The 18302-nt window shown below is 38.2% G+C and overlaps 1 protein-coding gene across 1 annotated transcript; it reads left to right on the plus strand.

Moving 5' to 3' along the window:
• The first annotated feature begins 352 nt into the window (after positions 1–352).
• LOC143280891 (N-acetylgalactosaminyltransferase 7-like) lies at positions 353–15669 on the plus strand. The gene is made up of 12 exons (XM_076585646.1): positions 353–911; positions 1770–1974; positions 2396–2534; positions 3445–3611; positions 4637–4844; positions 6456–6629; positions 7025–7142; positions 9538–9663; positions 11007–11228; positions 12158–12262; positions 13902–14027; positions 14673–15669. Exons 1-12 carry the CDS (start codon positions 762–764, stop codon positions 14811–14813), a joined length of 1881 nt encoding a protein of 626 aa, XP_076441761.1. The 5' UTR covers positions 353–761; the 3' UTR covers positions 14814–15669.
• Positions 15670–18302: the final 2633 nt, after the last annotated feature.

Here is an 18302-nt window from a genome sequence, read left to right on the forward strand (position 1 = left end):
CATACAAACATTTAAAATGAGAATAAAAATGGGTCTCACACACACACACACACACACACACACACACACTGTGTACATAGACACATAAACGAAAAGGTTTTGTTTACACAAGTAAAGCAAAAAGCATGTGCACACATTCCCCTCCCAACAAATCACAGTTTCATTTTTTTCTCACCTTTACAAAACAGTTTGAATTCTCATTTATTTCAAATAGTTCATTTGGAACTATTACCTTAATTGAGATCAGTTGATACCCACCACAAGGTATTTATGTTTAGGTGCAGAAATGAAAGTTGGATCATGTGGAGGTGACAGCAAAAAGGGGACATCAATCTCAAGTAAAATTTGTCGACAAGCTTCCAGGACGCAGTGCATGGGAAGTTGTTCAGCTTCGAAGTTTGTTCAAATTCGCCTTTGAAATGCTCTGTTGATTTGCTTAGTTTGCAGATGCAGAGCTTTGTAGCTAGGTCACTCGCTTACTTGCTTCCATAACTCAGGTTAACCGAAGGATTCGCTGGCCTCCGGGAAAGTGTCGTCTGCTTTGTTCGTCGTGTGCGTGGCAGCAGCACGAAACGTCTGCTTTCGATAATACCACTGTCACGATCGGCTGTCAAAAACAGCGATCTGTCTTTGTGCAAGGCTGCGTCTGAATCGTCTCATTTCCCTGTCGAGTATTTCGGACGCACGATTGTTCTTGGATCAGCCCCATCCTACATTCGAAAAGTTTACGTTCTGCTCGACGTGCATTCTTTTTCAGGACAATGAGGGTTGTCTATTTAAGACGCAGGACATTTCTTAAAGTTGCATTTATCGCATCATGCATACTTCTTTTTACGTACATTATACACATGTTCGCACATTCGGGAGGAAAGAAGAAGGAAACAGGATTTCTGCCTATCGATAAGTTTGATGTAAGTATTTTATGAGTAAATGTTCATATATAATGTTTCAATGCCCCCAGGGAACACATGAAATAAACTTCTTGCCCTACCTCGCAATGTTCAGACACAAAATGAAAATACTGATGAGAGAGAGATTATAGAACTCGACCAAACGCCATTAATTTCCACTTACTATTTTCTGAAAGAAACAAAAAACAAAAACAAAAACAAACTAAAAGCCTTCATTTCAACTGTACATATGTCTCTTTCCAGTAAAACTTTGTACATTGTTAGCTGAAATAACAATATCTGTTTCAAAGGGAAAAAAATGGCTTTTTTTGTATTTGTTTGTTTGCCTATGTGGGCTTTTTGGGTTTGTTTATTTTATGACATAACACTTGCTATTTATATTGTGTGTATAAAAGATGTTCATATATAATGTTTCAGTGTTCCCAGGGGACACATGAAATAATTATAAACTTCTTGCCTTGCCTTGTTCAGACACAAAATGATTAAAATACTTAGAGAGATATCACAGTATGTTGAACAAAATTACCAGAGTAAAGAAAAAAAATGATATGTGAGAGGACATAGACATGCTTACCGAAACAGAGAACATTTTATATTGAGTGATGCATATATGTACATACACACAGACACACACACACATGCACAGATACACATATAAGACTTATGCAAACACACACTCGTGTGCTTGCACCTCTCCCTGCACACACATTGATATACATACATGAGTTTAACTGAATAATGATTTATATATTTTAAATATCCATATTTCATAAACTGGAGAAATAGTGCAACACATCTTTCTTTTCTTTTTTTAACGATACCACAATTCAATGCAATGTTTGTTTTCTTATTGTACAGCATCACATGGAAGCAGGGCATGGGCATCCTAAAGGACAGGATCTAGTGGTGCCCCTTCCACCAGGAGCCGGAGAAAACCAGAATGGTGACAATAATGCCGCTCTGGATGATCTGCCCCAAAAGCCTAAAGCTCCATATGCTGTATTCAAAAAAGGAGTCCTCGGAAATTATGAGCCCATAGAGCCACCCATGACATATAAACCAGGTTAGCCCTTTTTAAAAAAAAAATCTTCTTCTTTTTTTTGTGTTTTTTTTTTTGTCTTTTTCACAGAACTGTGGTTCTTTTGCTGTCTCTTTTCATCTATATAAATCCATCTGCCTGTCAGTCTATTGTCAATGATAATTGTCTGCACAGCAGATTATTTACATACACCTTTTTCTGCCAAGAGATCTGTTGGTAGATACGGCTCATCTTGTTGTCTGTCTGTCTGTCTGTCTGCTATAGAGGTTGAGGTTATATTATTTGCCAGCTTGCCTATATAATTTCCCTTTCACCTTCTTCATTCTCACCCACCACCCTTATCAGAAATCCGAGAACGTTCTTGATTTCTGCCCCTACTTTCATGGAAACATAATATTTATGCACATACTAATGTATATACAAATCCAATTTCTGTGTGACACAGGAGAGCTGGGAAAACCAGTGCATACCAGCATGGAAGAGAAATCGAAAGCCGATGAAACAGTCCGTGAGTTTGGCTTCAACATGGTGATTAGCGACAAGATTCCTATGAACAGAAGTGTTCCCGACACACGCATGGACGAGTGAGTTTTTTTGTTGTTGTTTTTCTTTAGTTGTTATGAAATTTTTTACTGTGACAGTATATTATTTGAATCTTAAAGATATTCAGATCACAGTATCAAGCATTTGAATGTGGTGGGGGGTGGGGGAGGGATTCGCTTTTTCAAAACTGAATTTTTTTAATTTGCATTTGAATAGTAATATAGATTTTGGTCTTTTTTTCTGTGTAAGATAAATTCTACTGTTTAGATTCTGCTAATTTAGTGTTTATCAGCTGATGTGTGTTTTTTGTTTGTTTTGTTTTGTTTTTGTTTTTTGGTTTTTTTTAAATCTCAACTTCAGCAAGAACAACTGCAATGCTTACAGCACCAAGAAAAGTTGTTAAAAATGGAACGTAAATCCAGAAAATATGTTTGCAAAAGAAATGATTGAGTTCATACATAAAATCATCATCAAACTTGGTACAAGTATTTAGTCATGATGAGAACATTAACCCGATGGAAAGTTAAGGTCAAGGGTCAAAGTTTAAGGTCAGAACTTGGCATGTATCATAGAAAAAATAACAAACAATTAGATATGTGGCAGATGATGGGTTTTAATTTAGCTTTCATCAAGTGACTGGTTATGACGATGCAGAACATAAACGCGTTCAGTAATCAAAGTCAGAGGTCACAGGCAGCAATGATGTGCAAATAATAATGTCCTGTTTCAAGATGACGTGTTGTTCAGTGTCCCTTTTTTTTTTGTTCTTTTTTTCTTATATGTTCCATGAATTGCTCTTTTGCAATAAGTGGTTATCACACATGAGTTTTCAAGACCTCACAGCTGTCTTTGTTCCTATTTTATGATTCCCCTATTGAATCTAGTGGTTGTCACAGGACTTAAGAAAGGCAATACATACACCTGTCATGTTCATTAATCCAAATGTTGCAGATGTAAATATTGGCATTATCCAGAGCATCTGCCAACAGCCAGTGTGATCTTGGTGTTTTACAACGAGGGCTGGTCCACACTGTTGAGAACGGTGCACAGCGTGATCAATACCTCTCCGCCCCAGCTGTTGCACGAGGTTGTGCTCATTGATGATGGCAGCGACAAAGGTGATTGTTTTTTTCAGCAAATGCTTTGCTTGCTGTTCAAGTGAAATGATTGTGTGTGTGTGTTTTGTGATTTCGTGCCTATGAGGTGAAAGGGGTGTTTGTGCATGTGGGTTGTTTTTGTTTTTATTTTTATTTGTTTGTTTTTTTCATGAATGTGGGTTTCTTTGAAACTTTTGGACTGATTTTCATGCAGCTTGCTCTCTTGAGTATATGATTTGAATAGCTTATGAAAACGAGTACTGAATTTTGAATAGTTTATGAAAATAAGTTTCAAATTTGAGTAGGTTATGAAAATGAGTGTAGAATTTGAATAGCTTGTGAAAATGAGTGTAGAATTCAAATAACTTTTGGACTGATTTTCGTGTAGCTTGGTCTATCGAGTATATGATTTGAATAGCTTATGAAAACGAGTACTGAATTTTGAATAGTGCATGAAAATGAGTTTCAGATTTGAATAGCTTATGAAAATGAGTGTAGAATGATTTCATTGTTTTGGTGTTTACTTTGGGTTACATTGATGAGGAGATTATTTTTTATATTTGTTGAAATTTTCTTGAAGCCGATGTGACTGCTGTCATCTGACTTTATTGATGGATGCACCAGTGAAAATTCTTAAATCTCAGAACTTTGTGGACAATTCTGTATTCACAAGCTAGACAAGGTACTGTCAAATTGAATCTGGCAATAGTTAAACGTTTTCATTTCTATGACAGAAATGACCAACTGAATTTTATCATTGGATTGGCAGAGAGATCCAAATACCTCGACTGAAAAATGATTTAAAAATTGGAAGAACAAATGTTTGTGGCTTGAGTGTTTTGTTTCACTTTAAGTTTTTCCCATCATTTCCATGGTATGTCTTTTTGATCATTAAAAATGGGTTGACTTGACTTTGTCATATCAAAATATAGAATGTGTGATCATTGATTCCTGGTAATTGGATTGTGTAATCATTTGTTTCTCATTTAATGTAACAAATTCATATAAAAAAAAAAAAAAGCAAAATTTGTTTGCTTTCTTCTCAGATTTTTTGAAAGCCCCACTGGAAGACTATATCAAGCAGTGGAATGGGAAAGTGAAAATATTCCGCAACGAAGAAAGGATAGGTTTGATACAAGCTCGGAATCATGGTGCCAAGTTTTCCACCGGCGACGTTGTTATCTTTTTGGACGCTCACTGTGAATGCAATCGCAACTGGCTGGTTCCTTTACTGGCAAGAATCAACCATGACAGGTGGGATTATCATAATGTGGGGGGGTAGTGGAGAATGGGATGGGCTAATTGGGGATAGGTGTGTGGCTGGTGTTTGGACATATCATCGGGGAAGTGTTTTTTGGGACTGTTTGTATTGGAATGATTAAATATTTGACAGCAAAGTGTGAGGGCATGTTTAAATGTATATGCTGTGTGCTTGTGTGTGTATTTGAGTGTGTGTGTGTGTGTGTGTTTATCCTGCGTAGATGTGTGCAACCTAAATTATTTTTTGCAAGCACTAATTTTCTTTAACCCTTTCGCTGCCAGGAAAATAAGATTTAAGTGAAATCTATTTGCCAGGGTTTTTTCACAAAAAAGGGTATAAATTTTCAAAAAATTCTGTGCTCTTTTTTATTGGAGAAAGACCCATAAAAGTATATATTTTTTGAAGGGCAAATGAATAAAGAACATAAAACACATGATGTTTTCCCATTTTATATATTTTTAGTGACATGCTGTTGTTTTGAAATCAGTGTTTTGTTTTTTGTCACATTTCAACTTGTTCATTACAAACATTAGTCAGGTAATTTGCACTAAAATATCGTATTTTCTGGACAAATGGATATCTGCACACACAAAATCATACTAGAACAACCACAATAAAAATTTTTAAAAATTAAAAAGAGATAGATACACAGTGCATTGTGACTTCTCCAAGTGATAATGTGGATGAGAGGCCACACCGCTCAGTCTCCAACCCCCTCCTCTTCACCCCTCTCACACGGTCACTTTATCCAGTTCTCATCAGACCGTGTTGGCTGAGTGCCAAGAAAATCACTCACACTGTGTCCTGCTAATAATTCAGTCACTTTCTGTCGTCTGCGAAGGTTTGCACAGCCAGCATCACTCAGTGATAGTCGTATCTTGGCCACTCTCTTGATTGCTCCCTTTATTTTCTATCAAATCGTCCTATAAATGTTCATCACTGTCTTCTTTGAATTTACGCTTCAATTCTTTCTGAGCAGCAGCTAAAGAAAGCAATCTTGGTTGATTTAGTTCGCTACAATCGCATGTCTTGAGCACGGTGTCAGTCTGACATTTTGTTGAGCGAGCGAGGAGAGGAGCCAGGCAAACATTGGGACAGTGACCCAACCAAAACGTTCAAATAAAGGACTGCCTCTGATATAGATGGGGTTTCTAGGTATGAATAGAATCCAGAAAGATTGGCTAAAGCTGCCAGCATTTTTGTCAGAGAACTGAACGCAAAGCAGGGAAAAGTCCAAATATTTCGATGATGAGTTATCTCATCATTGTGGCAGCGAAGCGTACATGCTTGCCATGACGAGTTATCTCATCATATAGGCAGCCTAGGGGTTAAATGATGGATTCACTATTATCAAATTAAAATTTGCTGACAGTGATATGTTGATTTTGAATGTTTTGGTTCACTGAATAACTTACTTAAAATTAAAGTACTTTAATTTAAGATGCCTGAACGAGTTTGAATCCATGAGTTTATTTCTAAATGTTCTCAGTTTTTTGCTTGGTTTGGTTTATTTTATTGGTTATGTTGGGGTGTCGCAGAGGAGGAGGGGGTAGTGGGTTGTTTTGTTTTTAAGAACGCTAATTATTTGATTTTTTATCTTGCAGAAAAATCCTTGCTGTACCAATTGTGGATGGCATTAACTGGGACAACTTAGGCTATAACTCAGTGTATGATTCTCGGCACCATCGTGGTATCTTTGAATGGGGATTCCTCTACAAAGAATCTGCGGTTCCAGAGAAAGAACTAGCTACACGGGAACATCCCAGTGAACCATACAAGTAAGCATATGTTCAGCTAGACTATAGAAAAGCTGTAAGTGTTGACAGCATTGGTATTGTGTAGTTTATTAATTAGTATCATACTTCATCCTTGAGTGCTAGTGTTGTCTTTTATTCTTGTTGATTTACATTGACTCATTTCCCTGAATCTTTTCAAATTGATTTGGCTTGTTTCCTTTCAACAAACAGGCAAATTAGCTGTCAGGGATATGACTGTTCAGCTACAAACACAGCAAGAATCACCCCCACCCCCTCCTGCACCTAATCTTTACAAATATGGGTGGTGTGTGTGTCAAGTCAAGTCAAGATTTGTATCTCAAGATGGTAATTGAATGAGCAACAACTGCTTTTTTACATCAAGCATGTGTGTGTGTGTGTGTGTGTGTGCATGGCAGGTCGCCCACCCATGCTGGAGGCCTCTTCGCCATGGACAGAAAATACTTCTGGGAAATGGGAGGCTACGACCCTGGGCTGATGATCTGGGGTGGTGAAAACTACGAACTTGCCTTTAAGGTACTGATCACATGTTGCTATGTTTAATAACGTTGACACCTTCCACAGGTGTTTTGGCTGACAGGGCAACATTCCTAGTAGAGGGGAGGCGACCTGACTGGTAACACTGCACTGAAACCACCTGAACGACATGTCAAGATGGGCAGCGAGAGTGTCAGTTTTTGACTCACTTGTGTAAATAAAGTGAGTCTATGTTTTAACCCGGTGTTCAGTTGTCTGTGTGTGTGTGTGTGTGTGTGTCTGTGTGTCCGTGGTAAACTTTAACATTGACATTTTCTCTGCAAATGCTTTGTCAGTTGACACCAAATTAGGCATAAAAATAGGAAAAATTCAGTTCTTTCCAGTCGTCTTGTTTAAAACAATATTGCACCTCTGGGATGGGCACAAAAAAATAAAAAATGAAGCCTAATTATATGCAAACTGCATTTACTGTTATATTTATATTTTTTGTATTCTCTAAACTTGGCACTTTGATCTGATATTCTGACCCAACAACAAGAGCAGTCATTATTATCATTTTATGTTCAAACAGGAACTTCTTTTGCTAAGCATGGAAGTTTTATTTATTTTGCAAACATTTTGGTGCAGATAGTAAAAAAGGGAAATTACTCTGTAATTAATGCTAGGGGACTTAATTTGCTTTAAACTGATCTTTCTCATCTTAAACATTACATTTTGAAATTATACTCAATACATAAAAAGCTTAGATTTTTTTTAAGTGTATCACAAGTGAGTCTTGAAGGCCTTGCCTCTCTTGTTGTGTTTGGTGTGTCTGTGAATCAAATTCACAACATATGAATGTAGGTTCAGTGCTCTACCAGCTGAGCTAACCAGGCACCCTGCTATGTCAGTCATGTTCGACTATCACCATCAGAACAGCAGAGGAGGTAACTGCTGTCCTGACTATCTGGGCTAGAATTTGATTATAGTGGAGAGTGTATCGCCCAAGTTACATCCCCACTGTCTCAGCCAAGAGAGTTTTAGGACAGTCAGCGTTGGGATGGTTCCTAAAGGCCAACTGGCCCCCAAAGCTGCAGCACAAAGAGCCAGTGCAATTTTGCCTCTTAGTTAAGAGTCACAGTCCTTCACAAAAGACTAAGCTGTGAATGATTTCTCATTGCAATAGAGAAACCATTGATAATACAGCTCTCACTTTGCAGTTGGGCCAACTGTAAACTTATGTCAATGTGTGCTATGAATGTATAATCTAAAATACAGCTTAGACATGCAAAGAAATCATTATCTTGAACACAAGAAAGTCATCAGTCAAATGTAGTTAATTCTTATGCCATTGTGATTGTTTAGAAATAGCAAATTTCGAATGCACCAAGAAAAGGAAGATTTTTTTGTTTTTTCATTCTAAGAAATTTAAGGCATTTAACTGTATAAAAAAATCGAGTAATAGTAATATGTATGTATCAACTTGCTTTTTTTTCTATTTATTTGGAACATAGAATAATTATTCTTCTGTCATTGTGATTGTTCAGTTATGGAAAATTTCGAATGCACCAAGAAAAGAAATATTTTTTGTTCTTTTTATCCTAAGAAATGTAAGGCATTTAACTTATAAAAAATCAAGTAACAGTAATATGGATGTATCAACTTGCTTTTCCCCCAAAACTATTTGGAACATAGAATAATTATTCTTCTGTCATTGTGATTGTTATAGCAAATTTTGAATGCACCAAGAAAAGGAAGATTTTTTTTGTTTTTTATCCTAAGAAATCTAAGGCAAGTAACAGTAACATTTACATCAGTGCTGTAAGGATGTATCAACTTGCATTTTTTTCCTCCCAACTATTTGGAACATAGAATAATTATATATTTCAGTAGATATGACCTCCTTAGTCTCAGATCAAGTGACATCAGATTTGACTTGAGACAAGGGAATAATATTTCAGTCTTTAGAGCAGTTCCCTGCAGACAAGAGTCATCTTTGCATGAAAAAAAAGTGCAAGTTGATCATTTCTTTTTGTGCATGATGGAAGCTGGTCAGATACCTTAAACAGTAGTTGTGATGATTTTTTTCTTCTACATTTTATTTTATTTCTTTTTCTGTCTGCTTACATACATTTTATTCTGTTTCATTTCATTTCATTTATTTTCATGTTACTGCATCTGTTTATTTATTTACTTGTTTGTTTGTTTATGTATTTATTCATTAATTTAATGATTTATCCATTTATTTGTTTATGCATCTTTCCCCCGCCCCCCCCCTCCTCCCCCCCCGGCCTGACGGAGCACGTTGGGTTATGGTGCTGGTCAGGCATCTGCTTAGCAGATGTGGCGTAGCATGTATGGATTTGTCCAAAAGCAGTGACGCCTCCTTGAGTAAATGAACTGAACTGAACTGTGATGATACTTGATAGATGCTGATGTTGACTGTATCTTACAGGTGTGGATGTGTGGCGGGAGCTCAGAGTGGGTGCCCTGCTCACGAGTGGGTCACATCTACAGAGGGCCCAGGGTCTATGGAGGTGAAGTCAAAAATGCCAACCCCAGGCTGCCGTTCACTCTTGTGGTGAGTCAGTTCATTATCAGTTGCATTTGTATTTGTATTTCTTTTTATCACAACAGATTGCTCTGTGTGAAATTCGGGCTGCTCTCCCCAGGGACAGCGCATCGCTATACTACAGCACCACCCTTTTTTTGGGTATTTTTTCCTGCATGCAGTTTTTATATGTTTTCCTATCGAAGTGAATTTTCCTACAGAATTTTGCCAGGAACAACCCTTTTGTTGCCATGGGTTCTTTTACGTGTGCTAAGTGCATGCTGCACATGGGACCTCGGTTTATCGTGTCATCCGAATGACTAGAGTCCAGACCACCACTCAAGGTCTAGTGGAGGGGGAGAAAATATCGGCGGCTGAGCCGTGATTCGAACCAGCGCGCTCAGATTTTCTCGCTTCCTAGGTGGACGCGTTACCTCTAGGCCATCACTCCACAGTTGGACATGAGCTGTGCATTATTTTTATTTGCTGATTGACAGGTGCAGTGACCAAATGGTTAGAACGCTGGATTCTTTTTTTTTTTTTTTTTTGTTTTTTTTTTTTTTTTTTGCTGCCCCATCATCTGCACCGTTTCAGTGGCATTACTCCCACGCCGCTCATTTAGATTCCCCCATACACAGCCACACCCAGGTTCGTCCGTCGCAGTTCCAGCGTCGGCAGTCCACAGGGAACCATCGATGTTAGGTCGCCAGGAGGCCACACACCAGAGGAGACCCTGCACTGCTGCTGAGTCACTTTGGTGGTGTTCAGTGGTGCCTGTTCTGTTTTAACATACTTAGGACACCACCTACTAAGCCCCCTACTAACGACAATAATGGCTTAGTCGCGGAGCCAGACTGAGTGAAGAACGCTGGATTCTCGCCCAGATTTCCTGAATTTGATCCCTGGTTTTGGTGTATCTAATGGGTTAAAGATTTTTCCCCATCTCCCATGTCAGCATACATGCAGACCTTGTGTGCCTGAACCCCCTTCATGTTTGCAGAAATGATGATTTGTGAAATGAATGAGGGTGAGATGTTTTTTGTTAATGCATTAACTTCTGGAATCATACAGAGTATAAAAAAATCATATCAGTGTAAAAGTTTGTTTTTTGTTGTTGTTGTTTTTTTTTGTTTACTAACTTGAAAGTGATTTTAAAAAATATTTCCAGATTGGTCTTTTTCTACTTGTTTTTGTGGCACATATTTAAGAAAATGATTTCCAGATTTGTCTTTTTCTGCTTTTTTTTGTTGTTGTGAGTTTTATTTGAGAAAATGATTTCCAGGTTTGTCTTTTCCTGCTCTTTTTTGTGACATGTATTTGAGGTTTTTCTTGATCATTTGCAGCATCAGATAGATTGAACTTTTTATTCTCAGAACTACATGCGAGTGGTGGAGGTATGGATGGATGATGAACACAAGGAGTATTACTACACCCGGGAGCCAGTGGGCCGAGGGGCTCCCATTGGAGACATCAGTAAACAGCTGCAGTTTAAGAAAGACCACAACTGCAAAAGCTTCAAATGGTTCATGGAAAACGTGGCCTACGATGTGTACGAAAAGTTCCCCAAACTTCCGCCCAACAAGGCTTGGGGAGAGGTGGGTTTTGTAGCTTAGTTTCTCTGTGTTTTAAGGGAAGAGATAGTTAAGATAAGGTAAGGTAAGAAAAGCAGGGTTTAGGTTTCGTGTCGGTCATTGGTCATTGACGCATACAATTTTTAAATGACCAGTTGATGTGGTAACCAGTCAGTGGTTTTGTGGCTTTGTTTCTGTGTGTTTTAAGATAAGATAAGGTAAGAAAAGCTAAGGTAGGAAAGGGTAACAAAAGGTAAGGTAAGGTAAGGTAATAAAAAGCAGGGTTTAGGTTTCGTGTTGGTCATCGGTCATTGACACATACAATTTTGAAATAACACATCGATGTGGTAACCAGTCGGTCACCTGTCTCATTGATGTTTTTTTTCATAAAATTGGTTTTGCTTAGAGGGTGTTTGTAGTTTTTTTTATTCTCATGCAAAACAATCGTGATTGTAGTTTCTCATGTAGAAAAAATATAATCGAACATTGTGAAAAAAAATCAACTTGTACATAGTCGGGAAAGGAAATGACATATTTACACAAAGGTATCGTCGCTTACGTTTTGTGAACTGTGGCGGAATATAGTGCCAGTTTAGCTTTTTAATATTCCACCAGTCTCCTCGATTGAGGATTGCTTTGATACATACAGAACATTTCGCCACAACGAATCATCATCAGCATCATGGAGCATGCCACCGAAAGGAGATGCCTATGTTGAGAATGATTGAATGAGTGTTCAGAACAGTTGCAGTCTCTCCCATTCTGCACATATCTGTAGAATCTGTTGAAAGATTTCCAAGATTTCCTTGGCATTCTCGGGCAGCTTGTGTGTTTACTTCGTCGATGTTATGCAGGAGTGTGGCACATTTGGAGTAGAATCGAGATCCGATCAACATACACATATGTGCACTTTAACGTGCATGACCATTTTTATTGATGGTGTCGTCTGACAGGTGAAGGAGAAGGAGGGAGAGGAGCGGTGCTGGGACACCCTGGGTCAGAGTGTGGGGGGCGGGGCCATCGGCGTCTACTCCTGTCATGGGCTGGCCGGGAGTCAGGTAGACATCGCTGAATGCCTTTTGTTAGTGCTGTGTGGCTGTGTGTCTTGGTGTGTATATCAGAGTAAGGTGCCTTTGTTAGTGCTGCCAGTTTGTGTGTAGGTGTGGTTGGTTTGTTTTTCGGTGTGTAAATGTAAGCAAGTTGACTTTGTTAGTGCTGTCAGTTTGTGTGTGGGTGTCAAGTAGACTGATCACTGATTGCCTTTTGTTAGTGCTGTTGGTTTGTGTGTGTGTGTGTGTGTGTGTGTGTGTGTGTGTTTGGTGTTTAAATTCAAGCAAGGTGCGTTTGTTAGTGCTGTCGGTTTGCGTGTGTGTGTGTGTGTGTGTGTGTGTGTGTGTGTGTGTTTGGTGTTTAAATTCAAGCAAGGTGCATTTGTTAGTGCTGTCGGTTTGTGTGTGTGTGTGTGTGTGTGTGTTTGGTGTTTAAATTCAAGCAAGGTGCATTTGTTAGTGCTGTCGGTTTGCGTGTGTGTGTGTGTGTGTGTGTGTGTGTTTGGTGTTTAAATTCAAGCAAGGTGCATTTGTTAGTACTGTCGGTTTGTGTGTGTGTGTGTGTGTGTGTGTTTGGTGTTTAAATTCAAGCAAGGTGCATTCGTTAGTACTGTTGGTTTGTGTGTGGGTGTAGTGTTCTGGTGTGTAAATTGATGCAAGGTGCCTTTGCCTTTGTTAGTGCTGCCAGTTTTTGTGTGGGTGGGTGTTTTTTGGTGTGTAAATTTAAGCAAGGTGCCTTTGTTAGTGCTGTCAGTTTATGTGTGGGTATTGTTGTTTTTTTGGTATGTAAACTTAAGCAAGGTGTCTTTGTCAGTGCTCTCAGTTTGTGAGTGGGTGTGTTTGCTGGTGTGTAAATTTTTAGCCAGGTGCCTTCGTTAGCGCTGTTGGTTTGTGTGTGTGTTGGTGGGTATTTTTTTGGTTTGTAAATTTAAGCAAAAATGCCTTTGTTAGTGCTGTCAGTTTGTGTGGGTGTGTCTTTTTGGTGTGTAATCTAAGTAAGGTGCCTGTCAGTTTGTGTGTGGGTGGGTGTTTTTTAGTGTGTGAATTAAAGCATGGTGCCTTTGTTAGGACTGCTGATTTGTGTGGATGTGTGTTTATTGGTGTGTAAATTTAAGCAAGGTGCCTTTGTTAGTGCTGTCAGTTTGTGTTTGGGTGTGTGCAGTGTTCTGGTGCGTAAATTTAAGTGAGGTGCTTTTGTTAGTGCTGTCAGTTTTTGTGGGTGTGTGTTTTGGTGTGTACATTTAAGCAGGGTGCCTTTGTTAGAGTTGTTGGTTTGTGTGGATGGGTGTTTTGGTGTGTAATTGAAGCAAGGTGCCTTTGTTAGTGCTGTCGATTTGTTTGTGTGTGTGTGTGTGTGTGTGTGTGTGTGTTTTGGCATGTAAATTTAAGTGAGGTACCTTTGATAGTGCTGTCAGTTTATGTGCGGGTGTGTGATTTGGTGTGTAAATTGAAGCAAGGTATCTTTGATAGTGCTGTCAGTTTATGTGCGGGTGTGTGATTTGATGTGTGAATTGAAGCAAGGTATCTTTGATAGTGCTGTCAGTTTATGTGTGGTGTGTTTGTTGTTGTGTAATTTAAGTAAGGTGCCTTTGTTATCCCTCACCAAGCTGAGCTGTGTGTTATGTGTGTGTGTGTGTGTGTGTTACAGCTGTTCCGCATCAACACCAAAGGGCAGATAGGAGTGGGAGAGCGATGCCTGGAAGCACCCAACGGGGACACACTGCATATCGCGTACTGTGAGATAGAACCCACTGGACCGTGGGGCTTCGATGACGTGAGTGCCTCAGGCTTACTGCTGGCTCACATCGTCATCGAGATGATAACATATTCAGTATTCTGAAAGTAACACTTAGTGAGATAATCACATTCTGTATTCTGAAAGTAACACTTTGTGTTGAGATGACAGGGAGGTGTGCAGCATGCTTTCATGGCGGTCTTTTTGTCTCTCGCAGTGCAAGAAGTAGGTCTTATGACAACACGGGCAGCCCACCACCGTAACTGGCTTCTCTGAGTTTGCACGGCTTTTGTTTGGACAACTTTTCTGCCGAGTTTACTAATGGATCAGTTTGAATTCGTAATGGCAGATATATGACAAGAAACACGCTCGAAGTAAACATAGAACATTAAAGCAAATAATGGGTGTAATTATAAAACCAAATATACCTTCTAAACTTGCAAAAATAGTCACAGAAAATGTTCAAAACCCTTTTGTCAAAACAGAGCGATTTCCGTGATTAAATTCTAGCCTTTCGGTGACTTGAAAAGAAAAGAAATGGAGACGCTCATGTGCACATGGTTTTTGCTTAAAATGATTGGGGAATCTGGACGAAAATCTGACGAAAGTGGGCCTGCACACCCTCCCTACTAACATATTCTGTGTTCTGAAAGTAACACTCTAATGCCTGTGTTTGCACTGCAGGTGTCAGGGCTCATCAAGCACACGTCCATGGACAAGTGCGTGGAGGCAGGGTCCGACAAGAAGCTGCACCTTGTGGCCTGTGATCCAGACTCCTCTCAGCAGAAGTGGGAGGTCAACGAAGTCCATCCTTGGAAAAACTGACCGTCATGAATTGGAAAGTTTGAGGGCTCATTGGTACTTTCTTCGTTTGTTTTACTTTTCAATGATTTTGTTATTGGTTGTTTTTTTTTGTTAATGTGGGAATCAAGTCATGAAGGTGAAAATTTGTGTGGCTGTGTCCATGTTTATTTTTTCATCATTATTAGGGAATCAAGTTATGATGGTCAGAACATGTGTGTACATCAGGTGGTTTATATGTTGGGTACTTATTATTGGTGGTAAAGGTATGTACAGGAAATGTATATCTGGTAGGTGTTTTTTTTTTTAGTACAGAAAAAAAAGGTCCGATGTTTGCGAGGATCGACTGGGTCTGTTGTGATCGTTTTTCACTTGGCTCTCTATTCAGTACTTATGTATGCTGTGTGAAATAATTGACTTTGCTAATGAGCATTTTAGGTGTATGTGTGCGCATGCGTGTGTGTGTGTGTGTGTGTAAGTGTGTGCTGTGTTTGATTGTTTATATTTGGAAACTTCATTCATATCATGTAATTACGGAGTCTTTCCTGATTGCTTGGTTTCTGATAGCACAGTTAACAGTTTACATGCTTGGTACCAGTTTAATGTATCAGGTGTCCATGTTAATTTTATAACCTCTGTTTTAAGCATTTATATCATACAAAGCTCTGTGTGTGTGTGTGTGTGTGTGTGTGTGTGTGTGTGTGTGTGTGTGTGTGTGTGTTGTGTGTGTGTGTGCAAATAAATTGTGAGAAATGGTACCACTGTAGCATTATTTCAGTCACAGAATGGAGTCACATAAAAGTGGCTTCCTGTTGCAAGACAGCATTAGTGATGCACAGATTTAAAAAAAAAAAAAAAAAAAAAAAAAAAAAAAATCAAACTTGTTACATTTCTTTTTCTGGAAATCAAAAATATTCTGACACTGAAAAGGTGAAATTTTGACCTGGTGTTACCAAAACAGAATTGATATTTTCAGTAACCGCTCTGAGTGATATTTTATTTCAAGCACACCCACATAAACATTGTGCAAGTTTTGCTTGTGTGTGTATGTGTGTGCACACGTGTGTGTGTGTGTGTGTGTGTGTGCGCTCATGCAAAGTGTCACAAAAGTTTGATGCAACACTGTTTTATGTATTCCCTGTCTTTGACAGTTTCAGCAATACAGAAAATGTTTTGTTTAATTGCAACACAAACTGCATTAACTGGTATTGTTTTTCATTAATGCAAAAATGTATGTTTTACATTTACTTCATAATTTATATGTACAGTTTATTTATAGCAAAATTTTGTGTATTTTCTATTGTAGAAAGTTTGAAAATGTTTAATTTGATAGCAACACAGACAATTAACACATTAACTGGTATTGTTTTTCAGTGGATTGAAAATGTATATAATGTCACTTATTTAATAAATCACACACACAAACACACACACACACACACACACACATTTGTGTGTGTATATATATATATATATATATATATATATATATAATTCACATATTTTTTTAAAAAGTTTATTTATTGCTCAAGCCTTTTTTACGTCTAGTTAATTGAAATTCATCTTTGGTTTGGCATTGGAAGTAGATTCCACACCAGGTCTTTTTGTGCTTTTTTCCTCGTTTGTAAACAAAGTGAGCCTGTACATTAACTTGTGTTATCTGCATATTCATGCACAGATATGTATGTGTAGCTGCATGGGTTTGTGCATGTGTGTGTGTTTCTGTGAGAGAGAGAGAGAGAGAGAGTGTGTGTGTGCACGTTTGTAAATGATGAAAATTGACAGATTCTCTGGAACAACCAACGTCAGATAAAGCATTGATGGACATTCTGTCATCATTATCTTAGCCATTGGTCACTGGATGTCTGACACAAAGTAGAAACTGGTTGATTTTACTTCCTTGTCCAAAGTCCTGATGACATTTTGTTTTCAATTTTCAAACCAGCAGTTAGGTATATATTTACATCAACTGTCATAACATTTTCTGTTTGCTTTTTGATCCCAGCAAATTAATTTGTATGTCAGCAGTCTGTCAGTGTTTATTCAGTGGGTTTTTTTTGTTGTTGTTGTTTTTTTCTTGTTTTATTTATTGATATTGTTAAAGACTGATTATTGTATCAGGGTCTCTCTCTCTCTCTCTCTTTATATATATATATTTTATTTATGTTTGTGTGTGTGTGTTTTGTTTATTTTTTGCTTAATTGCCCAGCTGAATATTGCCCAACCGACTTCACATGGCTTCTTCATCACTAGAAGCCTCAAATATGTTGATGAATACTGTGTGACAAACATAGAATTCAGGTTCAGAGAATACAGCATGGTCATGACAGGTGAATTACTGGCAGGATTCATCAATAGTTTTAACCTTGCAAATCCAAGTTAAAAAGTTTTCTGGTAATCTCCTCTTGTTTTGAAATTACTGTTGCATTTGCTTTTGGTCTGCAGTTTTGCAGTATGTCTTTTCGTATGTTTTTGAATGTTCCAAGAAATCTGAATGAGAAATAGAACCGGATGAAATAATACTTGCCAGAAGTACATCATCTGAAAGAGAAATAGAACTGGCAGAAGTACATCAGTGACGACTGGAAACTGTTGAAACTGAACTGTCTCAGATCAGTGGTCTGGCACGTAATATTTTATTTCTGCCAAGGAGCGGGGACCCACATATAAAAATGTACAGTTACATTCAAGATATGCATCTTGGCCCTTAAACTTACTCACTTCCTTTATCATGCCCTGGACTGGTGCTTTTTGTTTCTTCATGATATTGGTGGCAGAGTTGTCATTGCAGAATACACTGATGCTTACCGTAATAATCATACTTTTGACTGCATCTAGATATATTCACAGTTGAATCTCATCAATTTTTTGGGGTGGGGTCATCATCCTAATTGTACAATTTCTGTTTGTTTTTTTAAGGGTAATGTCCATCCATTCCTTTGCTGGTGGTATTTCATTTTATTCAAAACAAACAACACACACACAAAAAAAATCTCTTTTGAGGCAGATGAAGCATGGTGTTTAAATGTGTTTACATGGCAGCTTTGGTTTTTGCTCAACAAACACTCACCGCATACCCTTAGCTTTTTCTTCTGCACGTTTTGTTTAAAACATGTTCAGCACTGGATTCTAAACTTACTTTTTTGGGTCTGTTTATATGGAAGATTTTTTTTCCATTCCTTCTTTTTATGCTTTCCCCAAGAGATGATATTCCACTCACTAAAGAAGATTGTCTGTTTCCTGTGCAAAACAATTCTTTTGCACTGAAAACGTTAATTCAGTTTGTACTGTAGCATATTAAATCGGTTTCCCATACTTCTTTGTTATCCACTTAACTTGCATCATTCAGAGCACTTGATCATACTTATTTAATCAGATTATGTGTTTCCAAATTGGTGGTGCTGCTGCTGCTTCTATATTAGGGTGCATTGCATGGTGTACTTTTGGGTTTGTTACCATCATTCCACACTTCTGTTAAATGTGTGTTCTTATGAAAAGCGAGGTTAAAGAGGC

This window comes from Babylonia areolata, chromosome 4, assembly GCF_041734735.1.
Source record: "Babylonia areolata isolate BAREFJ2019XMU chromosome 4, ASM4173473v1, whole genome shotgun sequence".
Lineage (NCBI taxonomy): Eukaryota > Metazoa > Mollusca > Gastropoda > Neogastropoda > Buccinidae > Babylonia > Babylonia areolata.